This window comes from Equus asinus, chromosome 7 (genome assembly GCF_041296235.1).
Source record: "Equus asinus isolate D_3611 breed Donkey chromosome 7, EquAss-T2T_v2, whole genome shotgun sequence".
Classification (NCBI taxonomy): Eukaryota; Metazoa; Chordata; class Mammalia; order Perissodactyla; family Equidae; genus Equus; species Equus asinus.
In genome coordinates this window covers 32,479,016-32,495,770 of record NC_091796.1, presented here as the reverse complement: position 1 = coordinate 32,495,770, position 16,755 = coordinate 32,479,016, and the positions used below count along the sequence as shown (strand labels likewise).

The 16,755-nt window shown below is 36.2% G+C and overlaps 1 protein-coding gene across 6 annotated transcripts in view; it reads left to right on the top strand.

The window, feature by feature from the left end:
* PIK3C3 (phosphatidylinositol 3-kinase catalytic subunit type 3) overlaps nucleotides 1-16,755 on the top strand; it is a 157,756-nt gene that overhangs the window by 77,673 nt on the left and 63,328 nt on the right. For all 6 annotated transcript variants that reach the window (XM_014850180.3, XM_044774652.2, XM_070513135.1 and 3 more), the window contains 3 exons: nucleotides 5,374-5,528; nucleotides 7,407-7,497; nucleotides 13,693-13,760. In XM_014850180.3, the coding sequence (XP_014705666.2) occupies nucleotides 5,374-5,528; nucleotides 7,407-7,497; nucleotides 13,693-13,760 (314 nt within the window). The remainder of the gene's footprint in view (nucleotides 1-5,373; nucleotides 5,529-7,406; nucleotides 7,498-13,692; nucleotides 13,761-16,755) is intronic.

Below are 16,755 nucleotides of genomic sequence, written 5' to 3'. Positions count from 1 at the left end.
TATTCTCACCTCAGTTTCCTATCCAAAAAAATAGTGACAGTAGCTACTTATGTCACTTGATAGTTATGAAGGAAGAATTGTGGGGCAAGGTTTTGAAAACTACTTATACACATATGCAGAAAGAATGCACATTTATATTATGTAAATTTCATAGTAAAATTATTCATGTACCTTTTGTTCCTAATTGGTTTAAAATATCCCCTTGTTTTTGCATTATCTGTGGAATAGAGTATTTATGGTTTTATAAAACTTCAGAATTTTTTTGGTATCAGAATCATAGCATCAAAAGACACATTAAAGGCCACATTGTCTAAATATCCACATCTTGGGCAACTTGAATGAAAATACCGTGTTGTATGTTTGTACAGTTAGTCTGATTTCTTGAATATGCCATAGTCTGTCCAGTAGCCATGCCCTTATGTGTGTTACTTCATCAGCATGGAGGAGTCTTCATCCTCTTCATCCTTCAAGCTGCAGCCCAAATCTCATCACTTTTGGGAAGCCTGTCTTAACCATCCCATGAAGCAAGCAGCATTTTCCTTTGTTTCCTACTCCCACAGCATTTGTTTTATTCCTTTGCTGTAATATTCATCTTTTTTTTTCTGATTTGCTTTCCTTTTTAATTATGAAAGAAATAATGTAGACAGTAATACTCCTTGCAACAGCCCTACTCCTCCCACCATTTCTTATCTCCAGAAGGGTAGCCACTTACATATCCTTTCATGTATTCTCTATGCAAATTGCAAGCGTACGTACGCATGTATAGTATATATACTTCTCACTTTTCAAAAATGAACACAAATATTTATTTGTGTTCTATACTATGTATATACTGTTAAAAACTTGCCAACTTAACAGTATATCTTGGACATTTTCTTATTAGCGTGGGGACCTGGAATTGGCCACCCCAAGATATGTCTCTTTGGCATCAGGATTATTTGAGGCTGATTGCTTTTGATAAACTGGGACAGGGAAGGAGGCTCTGAGGAGTGGAACTTGCCCTTTGTTAGGACACGTTTACATTTGTAAGGTAAATCTCTATCTGTAAAGGTGCCTCCCTCTCTGTACCAGGAAGAAGAAAGGAGATGACCTTCTCTCTAGAAACTCTTAATCAATACCAAAGGCAAGGACTTAAATCTGCATTTTATTGTGCTAGTCTGGTAACCTCCTGTAACTGACTTCCCTCCCCCTCCCAACGTTGGCATCTCCTTAAAGATTAAGCATCTTTCTTTAGGCTGGGAACCGATTGCGGGGCTCATCTGTGACCCCCAGCCCAAGGTAACACACCTGCCACCCTGCGGCGCTCACTGAGACAGCAGACCTATCTGCCGTTTCCATCGAGAGCTGTGCTGACAGAGCAACCTCGTGACTATTGTAAAAGGGACATTTCAATCACATGTGAAACACCCTGTTTGGGGGTATATAACCATTCTGTGCACCCCACTTCTTCGGTGCCCTTTCTTCCTTCGGGAAGAAAGGCCCCGGGCCATGGTTCCTCATAAAGCTTTGTTTAATTTTCTCTTGCTATTCTGTCTCATGTGAATTTAATTCGTTCTCCAGCCAGACAAACCCACATTTGGGGAGAGGAAATGTCCTCCTCCCCTACATTAGCAACTTATGTATTCGGTGTCCATAAAGTGTGGAAACATAGGCAAATGAATGTCCATAATGATGTCAAGATATGTTTAATCTATAAAAAAAAACCACTGTGTTTCTAGACCTTATGGATACCTGTAGTTCTTATTCTTTTTAAACAGCAACATAATATTTTACTGCAAGTTTGTTTTATAACTTGTTTAACCAGTCAGTCTTTCAGTAGGCAGTTAGGTTATAGTCTTCTGCTATGACTGTATTTTAGTGAACAGACTAGTGTATATGTTTTTTTCCATATTCTTGACTAAATAGCTTGCATTGGAACTATTGGGCCAAAAGATATGTGCCTTTTACGTTTTGCTGATAATCCTCTTCAAGTTTTCTATTTTTGTGCTTATATTGTACTTAAAAAAAATTACAATAGATTTATAATAACTTTAAATATATGGTTCGACAAATCTCCCTTTGTAATTCTTTATAATTTTTGTATATTTATTCTTCCCATGAATTTTAGAATAATTTTGTCATTTTCTTAAAACTCCACCAAGATCTTAAGTGGAATTACATTAAATTTATATTTACATTAGAGAAAAACTGACATCATTATGATATTAAATCTTCCCTCCTAGAGATATATGATTTTTTAATTCATTCAAGTTTTGAATTTATAAAAATCTTATACATTTCTAAAAATTAATTTTATTATCTGACAATTATATTATTATTACTGTTATGAATTACCTCACCCCTTTTATCTCTTATTTTTGTTTGTTGGTTAAATGTGGAAAACTGTGTTTTTGTTGTAATATGTATTTTTTCATCTAGCCGCTTTAGTGATTTCTTTTGGTACTTCTAGTAGATAGTAGGTAGGTATATTTTGTAGGTATTGCTTCATGCTATCTGAAAAACATCGATATATATATAGTATATAGTATATATGAAATCTGTGCTGATAGATTTCCTAATGTTATACCAGCCATACATCTGTAAAATAAATCTTACTCAATTTTTTAATGCCTTTGTGAATTTGACTTGCCAATATTCTTCTATTTAGGGATTTTTTAAAGGGATATTTTGTACTGTTGTGTGGCTCAAAAGGAGAGAGAGATTCCTTATTAGATTTTAAGGAGGAAGTGGCATTTGAGATAGGCATTGAAGGAAGAATAGAATTTTGACAGTTGGACATGAGTTTACGTTCCAAATGGAGAGAGCAATATGAGCAAAGGCAAGGAGATTGAACAGTACAGGAGTAATAGAAAATATTTCACTTTAACAGGAGTGTAGGCTATATGTAGGTGTCTGGGAGACAAGATCAGAACTCGTGTCTCTCTAACTAAATGCCTATATGAAGAACTACTCCTAATTGAGTAAGAAATGGGACAGTCGGGGAGTGAGTTTTGACATGGGACTTTGGATTTGCACTCTCAAGCATTAGAATTAACTTGTTCTTGAGAAAAATGGTGATCACTATCTAGATAATATTTTGTAACTCTTGGGAGATTTTTACTGAATAGCCTGAGATGAAAACCTGATTTTTCTTTTGTTTTATGCTTTAGGTCGTTCATGCTTGGAGGACTTTTGTATTTTTCAAGATGTGACTATGTAATGAGCAAATAGACTTTGTATTTACTATTGAAGTTAATTCATTTTCATACAAATGAAAGAAAGTCTAGTTTGAATATAGAATACCAGATGGACCAACAAGTCAGATGGTGATGAGTGACTTAAAAAGAGAAAAGTTTTCCCCTGAATTTCCCCTTGCTGGGGAATTTAATAACAGTGCCGCCGTTTTGATTTCGTGTGGTTAGTCTTTTGTATAATTGGGAAAACACAACAGGTGATAGATTCAGCAGCCCTTCTGAAGCATGCCTCGGTAATGAAGGCTAGCAGTGAAACGAATAACTCACACCTCCCCAGAAGGATACTTGTCCTTACATAGTTAGATCAGTTTTCTGTTATGTAATACACTTTTTTTCTTAGAAAAAGCATTTAAGTATTCCTGTAGCAATTGGAGCTGCATATCTCAAATAAAATAATAGAAAATCAGATGTGTATTGTTCCAAATAAAAAATGGTTTTTCGAAACAGCACTGGAGAGGTGCTCTGATACAGTCACTTGATTTCCCTGGCCACTGACATTGACATGTTTGAATAAGAGTAAGCCAGTTAACCTTTCATTTAATTTTTTGTGTGAAAAAATCATATTTAGGAGCCATCCCGGTGGTGCAGTGGTTAACTTCATATGCTCCGCTTCAGTGGCCCAGGGTTTGCAGATTCGGGTCCCAGGCACGGACCTATGCATCGCTTATCAAGCCATGCTGTGGCAGGCATCCCACATATAAAATAGAGGAAGATGGGCACAGATATTAGCTCAGGGCCAATCTTCCTCATCAAAAAGAGGAGGATTGGCAGAAGACGTTAGCTCAGGGCTAATCTTCCTCAAAAAAAAAAAAAATGTATTTACTGGTAAAATCATGCGTATTAATTGCACTTTGTCAGTATTTGGGTAATGATAAAAATGTTGACTATGTCAGTGTAAGAAAAAAATTATGAAAAAATACATATGGTATTAGTTAAGGGGAAAGTGGTCTCTGTCCTCATGGAGTTTATAATATAAAATATATAATATAAAAGTGGAAAAGACATAGAGTAAATAAGCAAGTAATTACAATTGCTGTAGGTGTTACAAATAAGAAAGGAAAGAGTGGGCCATGAAATTTTCACAGGGTATTTAACCTCGTTCGTGGGCTTAATGATGAGACTGAAATTGAATCAGTAGTTACAAAGTCTCAGAATGATCTAATTATGAGTTTTAAGGGGCTAACTAGGTGAGTCGGAATTGGAATTGGAAGATAATAGATACTTGTAAAATATTTTTCAGCTCTGTGAGTTTCTTCAGTTTGTAATTCTGTTTAAAAGTAAGATTTTTGGAATATTCTTAATAGTCCTTGGGAATGGCTAAGAACTACATTTATAGAGTAAGACAGGAAATGTTTCCCATCCTAACCATTAAACCTAAAGAATCTTTTTACTTGAAGGAAAAACTCAGAAAAGTTAAAGCTACTTTATTGGCACATTTTAAGTCCTAATTATCCCATTGAATGTCAATAGAAGTATGGAAAATTTAGGCTCAGCAGTTTGTTTTTTTCAAGCCATTATTGGTAATTGGCAGGAAAGTAAGCGTTTCGCTTAACCAAGAATATTAAATTAAAACGCCTGTTTTATGGGATTTTCCAGTAAAGAAACAACTGAAATTCTCTAAAACTTGAGCTTTCAGCCAAAAAAACCCCACAAGATTTTTAAAACCAGAAAAGGTTATAAAACAGAAAATCTTTGAAACCTTGAAAATTGGGTGTCTCTTATCTAATCTTAGACGTAAAATGCCAATATCTGATCTATTGCTGAAAAAAAGGATCCTTCCCCAATTTCTTAGTTTTATGTGAACTCTCTTGATCCTTTTTTTGTTTTTGTTTCTTGCTTTGCTTTCTGGATACTACTTTAAACAAAGCATTTACTGGCCACTTACCTTGTGCCAGGCGCTATTCTGTGACGTGGTTTAATCCTCGTGACTCATCTCTAAGGTTTATGATTATGTCCGTTTTACAGATGAGGACCCAGTGAGGCACCAAGAGGTTAAGTAATCTAGTAACCCGCCAGAGGTAACACAGCTGATGACTGGTAGATAAAAGTAAATTGTTAACTTGGTATTTAGGAATAAATTATGCCTATAATCATATTGCATGTTTTTCTAATATTAGCTTATTTTTTGTTTCTTTTCCAGGATTTGTTGATGTACCTATTACAGCTGGTCCAGGCTCTCAAATATGAAAATTTTGATGACATAAAGAATGGATTAGAACCTACCAAGAAGGATAGTCAGGGTTCAGTGTCAGAGAGTGTGTCAAATTCTGGAATAAATTCTGCAGAAATAGATAGGTATGGATATCCAGGGAGGACTTACTTTCAAATCTTACAATTTTCTCCCTTTTCAAACTTTCTTCCTTTCCTTTTTTCCCAAATGTGCCAAACCCTAGTTGGTACTTAGTTCCAAGTTTTACCAATGAATAAGGGAGGTGCACTCAGAGAACACAAATTACCATCTTACAGAGCAGCATTTTCAGGCTGTGGAGTCAGAATACCTGTGTTAAAATATTGGCTCTGTGTGAGTTACATACTCTCTGTGTGGCCCCAGTTTCTCATCTTAAAAATGGGGATACAGCAATAGTAACTGATATGTAAGGGTTGTTGAAAGATTAAATGAGTTAATTACACATAAACCATTTAGAAAAGTGTCTGACACATAGAGCTCAGTGTTAGGTACTATTACTGTTCATGCGAAAATAAAATGAAGGACGGGGCATGTTAGTGGACTCAAATATTTTATTATAAAGTTGTATTTTTATTGACTGCTTTTCATCTCTTTAGTAGTTATACTGAAAAAAAATAGCATGTTAACTTGAATCGAAAGTCAGGGATGAACAATAATAGCAGTTAACAACTCCCACCTCTGTAACAGACACTGTGAGGTGGTCCACATGTGTTAACTCATTACTGTAATCCTCTGAGATAGGTATTCACATCCCTAATTTCGAGATAAAGTACTTAGCAAGAAGTTAAGTAAATTGCCCACAGTCTTATATCTTGCAAATGGTAGTGCTGACTCCAAAGCCCACGTTCTTTCTACTTTGCCATTTTACTCTTCATAAAATTTTCAAGTTTGAGATAAATGGGAACTTTTGCGTTAGAAATCTAAGGTTCAGTGGTTATAAAATTGTTTTGTGAAGGTCATGAGATTCGTTAATCCCCCAGAATGATGTTTAGAATTCAGATTTCCTGAGTCGGTCCAATTGTTTCAATTATCAAGATGTATTTCTGAATTTTTTTTATGTTTATGATAGTACTGTTTTTTATCTTTTATGTTTCATTTGGAGAAGAACTGAAAAACAAGAAAAATCGTTTTCTCTTCCCTAGGCTGCTTTCGACTTTTCTATTTTTAAGAGAAGAGACCCCTTAGGTTTTTTTCCCACTGTACATTGGAGTCCTCAGTCTCTAATCATGCTTGTTTACTTTCCTCCTAACTTATGCCACCTAGAACGTCTTATTAGAAGTCTAGGATTTCATGACCGGATGTAAACTGTAACCTGGTATTTCTCAAATTATGGTCTGCTGGTCACTAATTTTTGTGTGTTTTTTAAAAAGATAAAGAGGTGATGGTGGTCTTGTGGCCAAATATATTTGGAAAATATATTTGGGTTTACAGTAAAATGGGCTTCTTTTTAAACTACATTATTTTTCAAAACCTTTTAATAGGGGCTGGCTCCGTGGCCGAGTGGTTAAGTTTGTGTGCTCTGCTGCGGCGGCCCAGGGTTCAGATCCTGGGCGCGGGCATGGCACCGCTCATCAGGCCACGTTGAGGCGGCGTCCCACATCCCACAACTAGAAGGACCTGCAGCTAAGATATACAACTATGTACCGGGGGCGTTTGGGAAATAAAGCAGGAAAAAAAAAATAAAAAAGATTGGCGACAGTTGTTAGCCTAGCTGCCAATCTTTAAAAAAAAAAAAAGAAAAAAAAAACCTTTTACTATGCAAACTTACACTTAAAAATCTCCAAGAGGCTATTCATTACCCATATTATTTAACTATGGAGCCTCTTTTTCCGGAGCATGATGCGACTCAGTGTTGCACAGAACATACCTTAGGAAGTGGTGCTTTAACCAGACACAAGTGAGGTCAACTGTGCTAAAAAAATGTGTATCTTCTATTATAGACAGAAAATTTTTCATATCCGTGCTATCTCCTATTATCTTTTCAGCTCCCAGATTATAACTAGCCCCCTTCCTGCAGTGTCTTCCCCTCCTCCTGCATCTAAAACAAAAGAAGGTCCAGATGGTGAAAGTCTGGAGGTGAGTACAAAGCTTTCCAGGTTTCCTTTAGGAGATCTCACCAGATAAACATTTTATGTTAGTCTTTTAAACATTGATTTTGACTAATAAACTAAATATTACAACTTTATTAAATAACTTGTTTTATGATGCATGTTTATGACTTTTCCTCTCAGTAAAAAGTGCCAGATTATCCTCAATTCAACGCATTTTATTGGTGCTTCGGGCATATAAATGGATTCATATGCAATGTGAAAATAAACTGGGCTTAAATATTTTATTAAGAAAACAGGAATATTTATTGTTAACATATTTATGAACACTACTGTAATTGTCGGTGTGATTACATTGTAGAAATGTATGACTTTGCTACTAGGGATCATATATTAAGCAGCTGTTTTTAACTCTTACAGAAAATTGTTGAGTCCTTTTAGATAAGTAGGCTAATTTTTAAGGTAAAACAGTCTATTTGGCTAGTGCTGCTCTGAAAAGTACATTTGGAAGTGCATTGCAGAAGCTGATCCAGTACGTATTGTTGAATTTCTCCCCAAGACTTCTAATTTGAGGAGAATATTTCACACTCCTGATGTTGAAAACATATAATACATGCTTTGATATTTGAAAGTTCAGTTGATTTTTCTAACGTATATACATTGCTTTTAGTCAAATTTTAGGAGTTAATGTTGATGGCTGAATGACTCTTGTTTTCACTCTTAACTGTTAACCAAAGTTTGAATGTTTGCCTGCCTCTTACTATCATAGAAAATATTGAAAAAAGAATTTTAAATTACAAGATGATAGAATCCTTAGGGGAGTCCTTTAAGGAAGCATTCACCTCCAGTTTAATTATTTTGCCCTTTCAAAGGTAAGATGCTGATTTATTGATTCAGTAATTCATTCACTCACACTTATTTTTTGAGCTTTTATTATGTACCAGATGCTGGGGATGATGCAGTAGAGAACAAAACTGTCAAAACTTGAGTCTTCATGGGGCTTACATTCCAGTTTTTGGGTGGGTGATAGTAATATTTATGTATAGTCGAAGAGAGAATGATCTGTATTTTCTATGGAGAAAAATGAATTAGAGAAGGATGATAGAGAGTGTTGGGGTAGGATTCAGTGTTTGCAATTTTGAAACGATTGGTCAAGGAAGGCCTCCCTGGAAAAATAGCATCCTTGTAAAGATGAAGCAGGTGGGGGAACAACCATGTGGCAATGTAGGGGAAGAGCATTTCAGGCAGAAGGGACAACAAGTACAGAGGCCTTAAGACCAGAGCTTACCTATGTCTTTGGGGAACAACAGAGGCCACTGTGCCTGGGTGGGGAGTGAGCGAAAGGGAGCGTGGTGGAAGACTGGATCAGGGAGAGAGCAGGAGATCAGCCTCGTAGGGCCTTACAGGTCACGGGATCAAGTAACTGTTACTTGGAAGCTATTGAAATAATCCAGGTGAGACTTTCTGGTGGCTTGAACCAGGCTGATTTACACTGAAGATTGTGTGAGGTGATTGGATTCTGAAAGTTATGTTCAGAATATGGTTTTACACACTCAAAACTTCTAGGCTAAAATTAAAAGTTTTATATATTTCTAATATTTCTTTTGTGACTGCTGAACTTGTCTGTTGTTCCTCAATGATTAAGTCATTTTACCTTTTTCTCAGCTGAATAGTTCTTTAAAGGGTTCAGGTAATCCATGCTATCCTGGAAAGCAGTGGGGATCATCTTGAGTGCAGCTCCCCGCCCGTTCCCTTGCCCCCAGTGGAGTAATAATACTGGGCAAGCAGTCGTTATCCTTGGGGTAGCCCGAAACAATTAAGCGTCTAGAGATGTCAAGGTGCTATCCAGCCGAGCTGAGTTCCCTCTCCTCATATCACGGCTTGACATACCAACATCCTTGTCGCTTCCCTGACACCTGAGGAGTGTCTCATTTTCTTCCTCTTCCCTTTCCCTTTTTTCTTGGAGTTTCAGGAAACCACTATGTATATCTGGCAACATGTTAGAAAGAAGATAGAAACTCAGTGAATCTCATTGCCCCAATATGGTCATTTTTCATAAGTTCCATGGGTTCTTGAAAAGAAAATATATTCCCCAATCGTTGGGTACAGCATTGTACAGATGTCACTAGGGCCAGCTTATTAATTGTATTGTTGAAATTTTATGTACCCTTGCTGCTGCTTTTTCCTGCTCGATCTTTGAAAGAATTAGGATAAAATTCCCCCTGTATAATGGTGGAATTATCAATTTCTCCTTGTATTTCTGTTGGCGTTTGCATGAAATATTTTGAAGCTATTTTTTTAGGTACATTCAAGTAAATTGAATCTTTTATGACTGTTTAGTAACCCTCTTTATATCTAATCATGTTCTTTGCCTTAGAGTCTGTTTTGTCTGATATTCATATAGCTTTGTCTTGATTAGTATGCACTGGTATACTTTTTGATCCTTTCTTTTCAATATTTCTGTAGCTTTGTATTTTAGGTTTGTCTCTTGAAGATATCATATAGCTAGATTTTGTTTTTTAATCAGTTTAACCCTCTGTCTTTTTTTTTTTTTTAAAGATTTTATTTTTTCCTTTTTCTCCCCAAAGCCCCCCAGTACATAGTTGTATATTCTTCGTTGTGGGTCCTTCTAGTTGTGGCATGTGGGATGCTGCCTCAGTGTGGTTTGATGAGCGGTGCCATGTCTGTGCCCAGGATTCGAACCAACGAAACACTGGGCCGCCTGCAGCGGAGCACGCTAACTTAACCACTCAGCCACGGGGCCAGCCCCCCTCTGTCTTTTAACTGGAACTTTTACACCATTTGTTTTTATTGTGATTAGGGCTATATTTGGATTTATTTATTGGATTTTATTTATGAAGGATCACCATCTTCCTTGATACTTTCTATTCTTTCTTTTATTTTTTTCTAGTCTTTTTCTTCTTGTCTGTATTTGCCTGGATTCTCCTCCCCATCCCTCCACCCACAGCTTGGAGGTTATATTGTCCATGCCAGTCCTTTCACTGGTTATACTAGATATTTTAACAACTATCCTTAACTGTAAGTCTGGCATAATCAGTATTATCCTTCTCCAAAACAAGTACACATCTCTACTTGTATGTAATTTTTATCCAGTGATTTAGTTCTGTCTTGTTTAACCCCCAAATTAGATGATGTTGTTATTGTAGACAATCAGTAATTATTTAGAGGTACTTAGCTGTATCCCTATTCACCATTTCTTCTTATATCTCTGAACTTCAATATGAGATCATTTTCTTTTTGCCTAAAGCGCATTTTTTTATTCTAATTGTTTTTAAATTTTAAAATATTGCTTATACAAATTGAGTTTAAAAATTGATAAGACATGTCACCTGTTTCACAAATGTTTTTAAATTTAATTCTTCTCTATTTATGCTCTGTAAATATATATATATATATTTTAAAGATTGGCGCCTGAGCTAACAACGGTTGCCAATCTTTTTTTTTTTTTTGCTTTTTCTCCCTGAATCCCCCCACTGCGTAGTTTTATATTTTGGTTGTGGGTCCTTCTAGTTGTGGCATGTGGGACGCTGCCTCAACATGGCCTGATGAGTGGTGCCATGCCCGTGCCCAGGATCCAAATCCTGGGCCACCGAAGCGGAGCCCGGGAACTTAACCGCTCGGCCACGGGGCCTGCCCCTGTAAATAATTTTTTAATGAGAAAAGCATAGTGTCTAAATGAGACACATGCATTTTCTGTTTAAATATATACATCATTATGTAAAAGTATACTGTCCTTCTTATATAGTCAGATAAACTTTAGGCCTAGATTCTACCTGTTAAACTCATGGATTCAGCATTGTGTTATGGCTTTCTGATTGACGAGTTTCCTTATTGGGTTTTTAAATGTTTTACATTTAAAATGTGGTGCTAAGATTTTACTCTAGAATTGCAGATAAGATTCCTGCTACCTCTGAAAGCACTGATGTATCTGCTATGTGATAACAGTCTTGTATTACTCTAGCTTACTTTCTTAAATGCTCCTGTTGCATTGAAATTTCGAATCCATTGATCTTTACCCTTTTCTGTGTTCATCAGCCCCCTTCAATATTTGGTTTCCTCTGAATATAGCTTTTATCCCATGGCTCATCATTTTAATCATTCTTTTAATAGTACTTTCAGTTCCTCCAGCAAAATCTCACCCCTTGATAAGCCTAATTAATTACCTAATTTCTCTATGCCTGAATATTACTAAAGAAAAGCGCATGGCCTAGTATGTTGGTATCACTATAAATTCATGATCACAGACATGAGCTGGGCACTAAGTGGATTGTCCTCCCCGCTCTGCAGTGTCTCTTCCATAACTTTTCTTCTCTGTTCTTCATGCCTTGCCTTCCAACCTCCAAATGACAGATCTGCCTCATTCTTAATGGAAACATGTAGAAGCTGCTAGGTAAGAATGGCCTCAATTTCCCATCACCTGGTTTACAGACGTGAATGCCTTCCCATCCTGTCTTTCTGTTGTCTTACACAGAAGAAATATAACTCCCTTCAAAGATATGCTCTCTTCTTTTCCTGATAGAAATATTCAAGTGGGTGTTAGTATCTCACATCTTAAAAATTCAGAAATGAAAAAGAGAAGACGAAACAAAAACTCGCCCTTAATACCACGTCCCTTGAAACAGCGCCTTATTTTCTTATTTCCCTTCGTGATCAAGCTTCTCAAAGGAGTTGTTTGCACATACTGACCCCTCTTTCTTTTCTTTCCAGTCTTTAATCCACGTCATCCTGACTTTGCTTCCCATCATTATATTAAAACATACTTTGCTAAAGAAGTAAATGACTTTAATGTGTGGTTGCACATACGTTTCAGTTCCTCTCAGCAAAGTAAATGACTCCCTTCTTGGAAAACTAACTCTTGTGTTTTAGATGATCCTGTACCTCCTTTGTTTTCTCTTCTCCTCTCTGGCTGTTCCTTCTCAGTTTCCTTTGTCAGCACTTTCTCTGCTGCTTGACATCTTAATGTTCCTCAGGGTCCTCTTCTGTTCTCAATTTATACTCTTGCCCCAGGCTGTACCGATAAACTCAAATTTATATTTCTAGCACATTTCTCTCATCTGAGTTTTAGATTCATATATCCAAATACGTACTTAATCTCCATTGTATATCTGACAGGCATTTCAAACTTAATATTTCAGAATACAACTCTCCCCACACTAGCCTGTCCCTCACTTGGAAGTTCCATCTGTAATGTAACAAATCAACCCATTTGTTAAATTCATAAATTTTGGAGTTACTGTCAATTTTTTTTTCCTTCCTACTTCCTCTTCACCAGCAAGTCCTATTAATACTTCCAAAGTAGTTTTAGAATCTGTCTACTTCTCTCCATCTCTACTCTCACTGTTCGCTCTTCTAGACTACTATAATAGCATCTTAACTGATCTCAGGTCAGTACTTTTCAGAGCAACGAGAGCCATTTTCATACAATATAAATCAGATCATCTCACTCTCCTGCTTAAGATCTTTGGTTGAATATCTGTTGCTTTGAAAATAAAATCTGTACTCAATAGTGTGACCTTAAAGGTCTTGCACAATTTGATCTTTGCCTACCTGTTCAGCCTCCCTTACTTTAGTGTCCATTATATTTTAGCTACATTGAGCCTTTTTAAAATTGCTTCAACAGTCAAGTTCAGGGCCTTTATACCTACTGTCATTTTGGTCTTGCCTAAATTTCATGTCCTCATTGCTGCCTTGTCTGACTTCCCAACCTAAATTATTTCTATTATTGTTTCTTTTTTTTTTGGTAAGGAAGACTGGCCCTGAGCTAACATCTATGCCAGCATTCCTCTATTTTGTTTGTGGGATGCTGCCACAACATGGCTTGATGAGCAGCACATAGGTCTGCACCTGGGATCCAAACCCAGGAACCCTGGGCCACGCCAGCAGAGCATGTGAACTTAACCACTACGTCACTGGGCCGGCCCCTATGACTGTTTCTTTAATGTCTTTCTCCTCCACTAAATGTTAAGCTTACAGTAGGACAAGAAAATCTGGGAACCATGGTGTCCTTAGCCTCTCATATGTTGCCTGGTTTAGAATGAATATTGGATAGTGAGATGGGAGGGATAGATGGATGCGTGAAAATCTGATCTGTGACATAAGATACATAGATGCAAACTGATAGGCAAATGTAGATTCTCTTATTTCCTCCTTGTTAATAGCAGATGGTAATATAATATATATACATGTCTTTTAATTCTTTCAGCAAGATCTCTGTACCTTCTTGATATCAAGAGCCTGCAAAAACTCAACACTGGCTAATTATTTATACTGGTATGTGAAATAATTTTCTTGTTTATTTTCTTGTCACTCTTTAGGACTATTTTTTTCCCATATGTAAACACGAAGGCAGTTTAAAATAAGGTATGATCAATCATCAAAAGCCTCAGTGCAGTGTTTATATCCAGCTGTATCCCTTTACAACTGTTCTCATGGCAATGCTTGTTTGCACCAGTGTTTCTCTGTCAATAACTTCCAGGATCTAAGATAAAACGGGGTAAGGTCATGGGTTTTTTCAGTTTGATATCTGTTTGCTTTCACCCTATTAAGTAGTGTAAATATGATACAGTCACAGTCCTTTAAGAATGTGTATTTTCACAGTATTTACCAAAACATTTGAATCATGTAAAAATAGAAAGTTGGAATTTGAAGTTACTTATCTCATAGATGAGGAAACTAAGGTAGAGGCATGATGTAACTGACCAGGTAGAAGCAGAACTAAGATTAGATCATTTATCTAGCACTTTGCTATTTACAGAGGACTTCCCGGGACCTTATCTCATTTGTCCCTTAAACAGGGCAAGTATAAGTATCTCTATTTTACATGAGAACAGATTTCCTGAGTGAGTTGCAGGAAAGAGATAAACTAAAGCACAGAGAGGCTGACTTCCTGAGATGCAGTTAATATGAAGCATGGCTCCCTTTATCTGTCACAGAATTCTAAAGCATAATGGATGAGTAGCTTAAGCCATAATGAGAAATATTTTGGTTCAGTAAAAGAAAGCAATAGGATTAAACACTAGACAAGAGAGCCTTAACCAGTTTACAGAGCAGACAAAGGACAGAGCCAGCGGGGTCAGCCCTCCTGGAAGTCTTCTGTACATTTGGTTTGAGAGAACACTTTAAACTTCTTGATATACTTGATATTTTTCAACTCTGGAAATGATCTCTGGTCTTACTCAATTTACTGTGTTTACTTAAACAGTACAAATTAATAGATGTCCATTCTGAAAGTTCAGTATTTTTGAAGAATAATGAGGCATTTTGCTTTCCATGAAGAAATTAAACAAAATATTATCTTGTTCAGACTGAGTTTAGAGAAACTGTGCTGCAGGTCAGATCAAGCCTTACCTTCATTCTCCCGCTCTCCAAACACTGCATTATTCTGGACACTGCCCCTGTAGCCCAGAAATAGGTAACGAACTCGGAGGAACTTTTAACAAACACGGGTGTTCATTACTTACATAGTAAATAATTGTTTAGTTTTAGTCTTTATCGTTCTCTAAGGAAAACTGCTATCAACAGTCTTAACTAAATGTTGCTTTTTCTTCTCTTTGAAACCTGTGATTTGTTTTTTCTGTTGCCCTTAGTAGTGGAAAGAGAAATAGTTCCTTACTTTTACTTTAGCAGTTTAATATAATACTCATAAAACTACATTTCCCTCACATTAAATTTCAGTGTGTCCTTGAAAATATACCCACAAAATTTTTTGGGTAGTTGTTAATCACCATTTTTGCTTTCAAAAGTTTACTTGGAACTTCTCATATTGCCAAATGGCTATTGCCTTTTAATGAAACCTCTTGCTTCCTAATGTTCTACATATTCCAATATGAATTCTTAAGTGCATGTCTATTGACTGGTGTTAGGGAAAAATATTTCTTGATGAAAATCTAGGTAAATATTTAAAAGGAAATGAAAAAAATGTATGGAGCATGTTACTGAGTTTTTAAGTAAGTACTTATAAGCTTCTTAGGTATTTTAAAATTAAGATTTTACACATTTTTAAATCATTTACTAAGAATTCCTTTATAGGTATTTTTATTTCATTGGAATATTCATGAAAAGTTTTCTGGCTGACAATTTGTAGTCTAGAGTAGTCAGTATTATAAGAGCTGTGTGTGCAATATACTGATTATGTGGTATTTTAAAATTATGTATTTTTTTGACCATACCAGATTTCATTGTAAAATCTGAAATTAGTTATGATAGAATCTTTGATCTCCTATTTCAAGGAGGAAGAGTTTTTAAACCATTCTGAAAGCAGCCAAACAGTAGATGAACTGTTAGATGAGCAGTTTCCCACAAGGCAATAGTTTTTGTTCAGAAAGAGCACTTTGTTTTCTCCGTAGATAAGAAACGAAGTGCACCCCCAGCTCCCAGTCTTATAAGCATTCCATCAAATTTAGATTTGATTTGTGTTTTTCCACTATTTCTGTGATTCATTGAAGCAGTAGCTTGTACTATGTCTTTTCATTCTCTAAGGAGTAAGTGTTTTTCCTATATTTACAGTCTACATATTACATATTCAGAAATACTCCTGGGGCAAAAAGCTATTGATGTGGACTTCTGACTTTGGTACACACTGCTTTTGTGATTGTAGGATGAAAATATGGGTAATAATTTCAAATAGTTGGTTTAAAATGATCATTCTCTTCCTTTGAACATGCACAGAATAGTATAAAAATATTAATCAAGTGTAACAATTTAAATGCATTTCACTGTTAAGCTTACTCTTTTATAACAAATGTATTACAATATAAATTTTAATTGTGCTGTTTCCTTTTGAAGATTTTGATTTTCCTTTTTCATTTGTTCCCTTTCCAGTAATTTAAACGGGATTCCTGCTATAGCTGAATCCTTAGGGGCCTATAGTTGTGCAGACAATCCTTTTAAAATGAATAGTGTCAACCTTTTAAGCCTCAGAGGGGAGTTATAGTCTCAATCTGTAAAGTGTTTGGCATCAGGATCTATAAATCGTTCCAGTTTTTTATTTTTATAGCTATTCCAGTATGTTGAAATTGAAAGTAAACTTTGGATGCTTTGACATGTTTTTCTATAACTTTTAAGACCTTTCAAGGTAATAAAGGTTATTTACCCACAAAATGAAATGGCCAGGAAGCAGGTAGCCCACTGACGTCATCTTACAATAGGTGCCTGGACAGTTTTGTCTGCATTTCTACTTGAAGATGGCAAGTTTCAAGGGAGTACCTTAGAGTGCTGTGTATAACCTAGCTTATTGCTGTGAACAGAGAATTCAGAAGTGATTCAA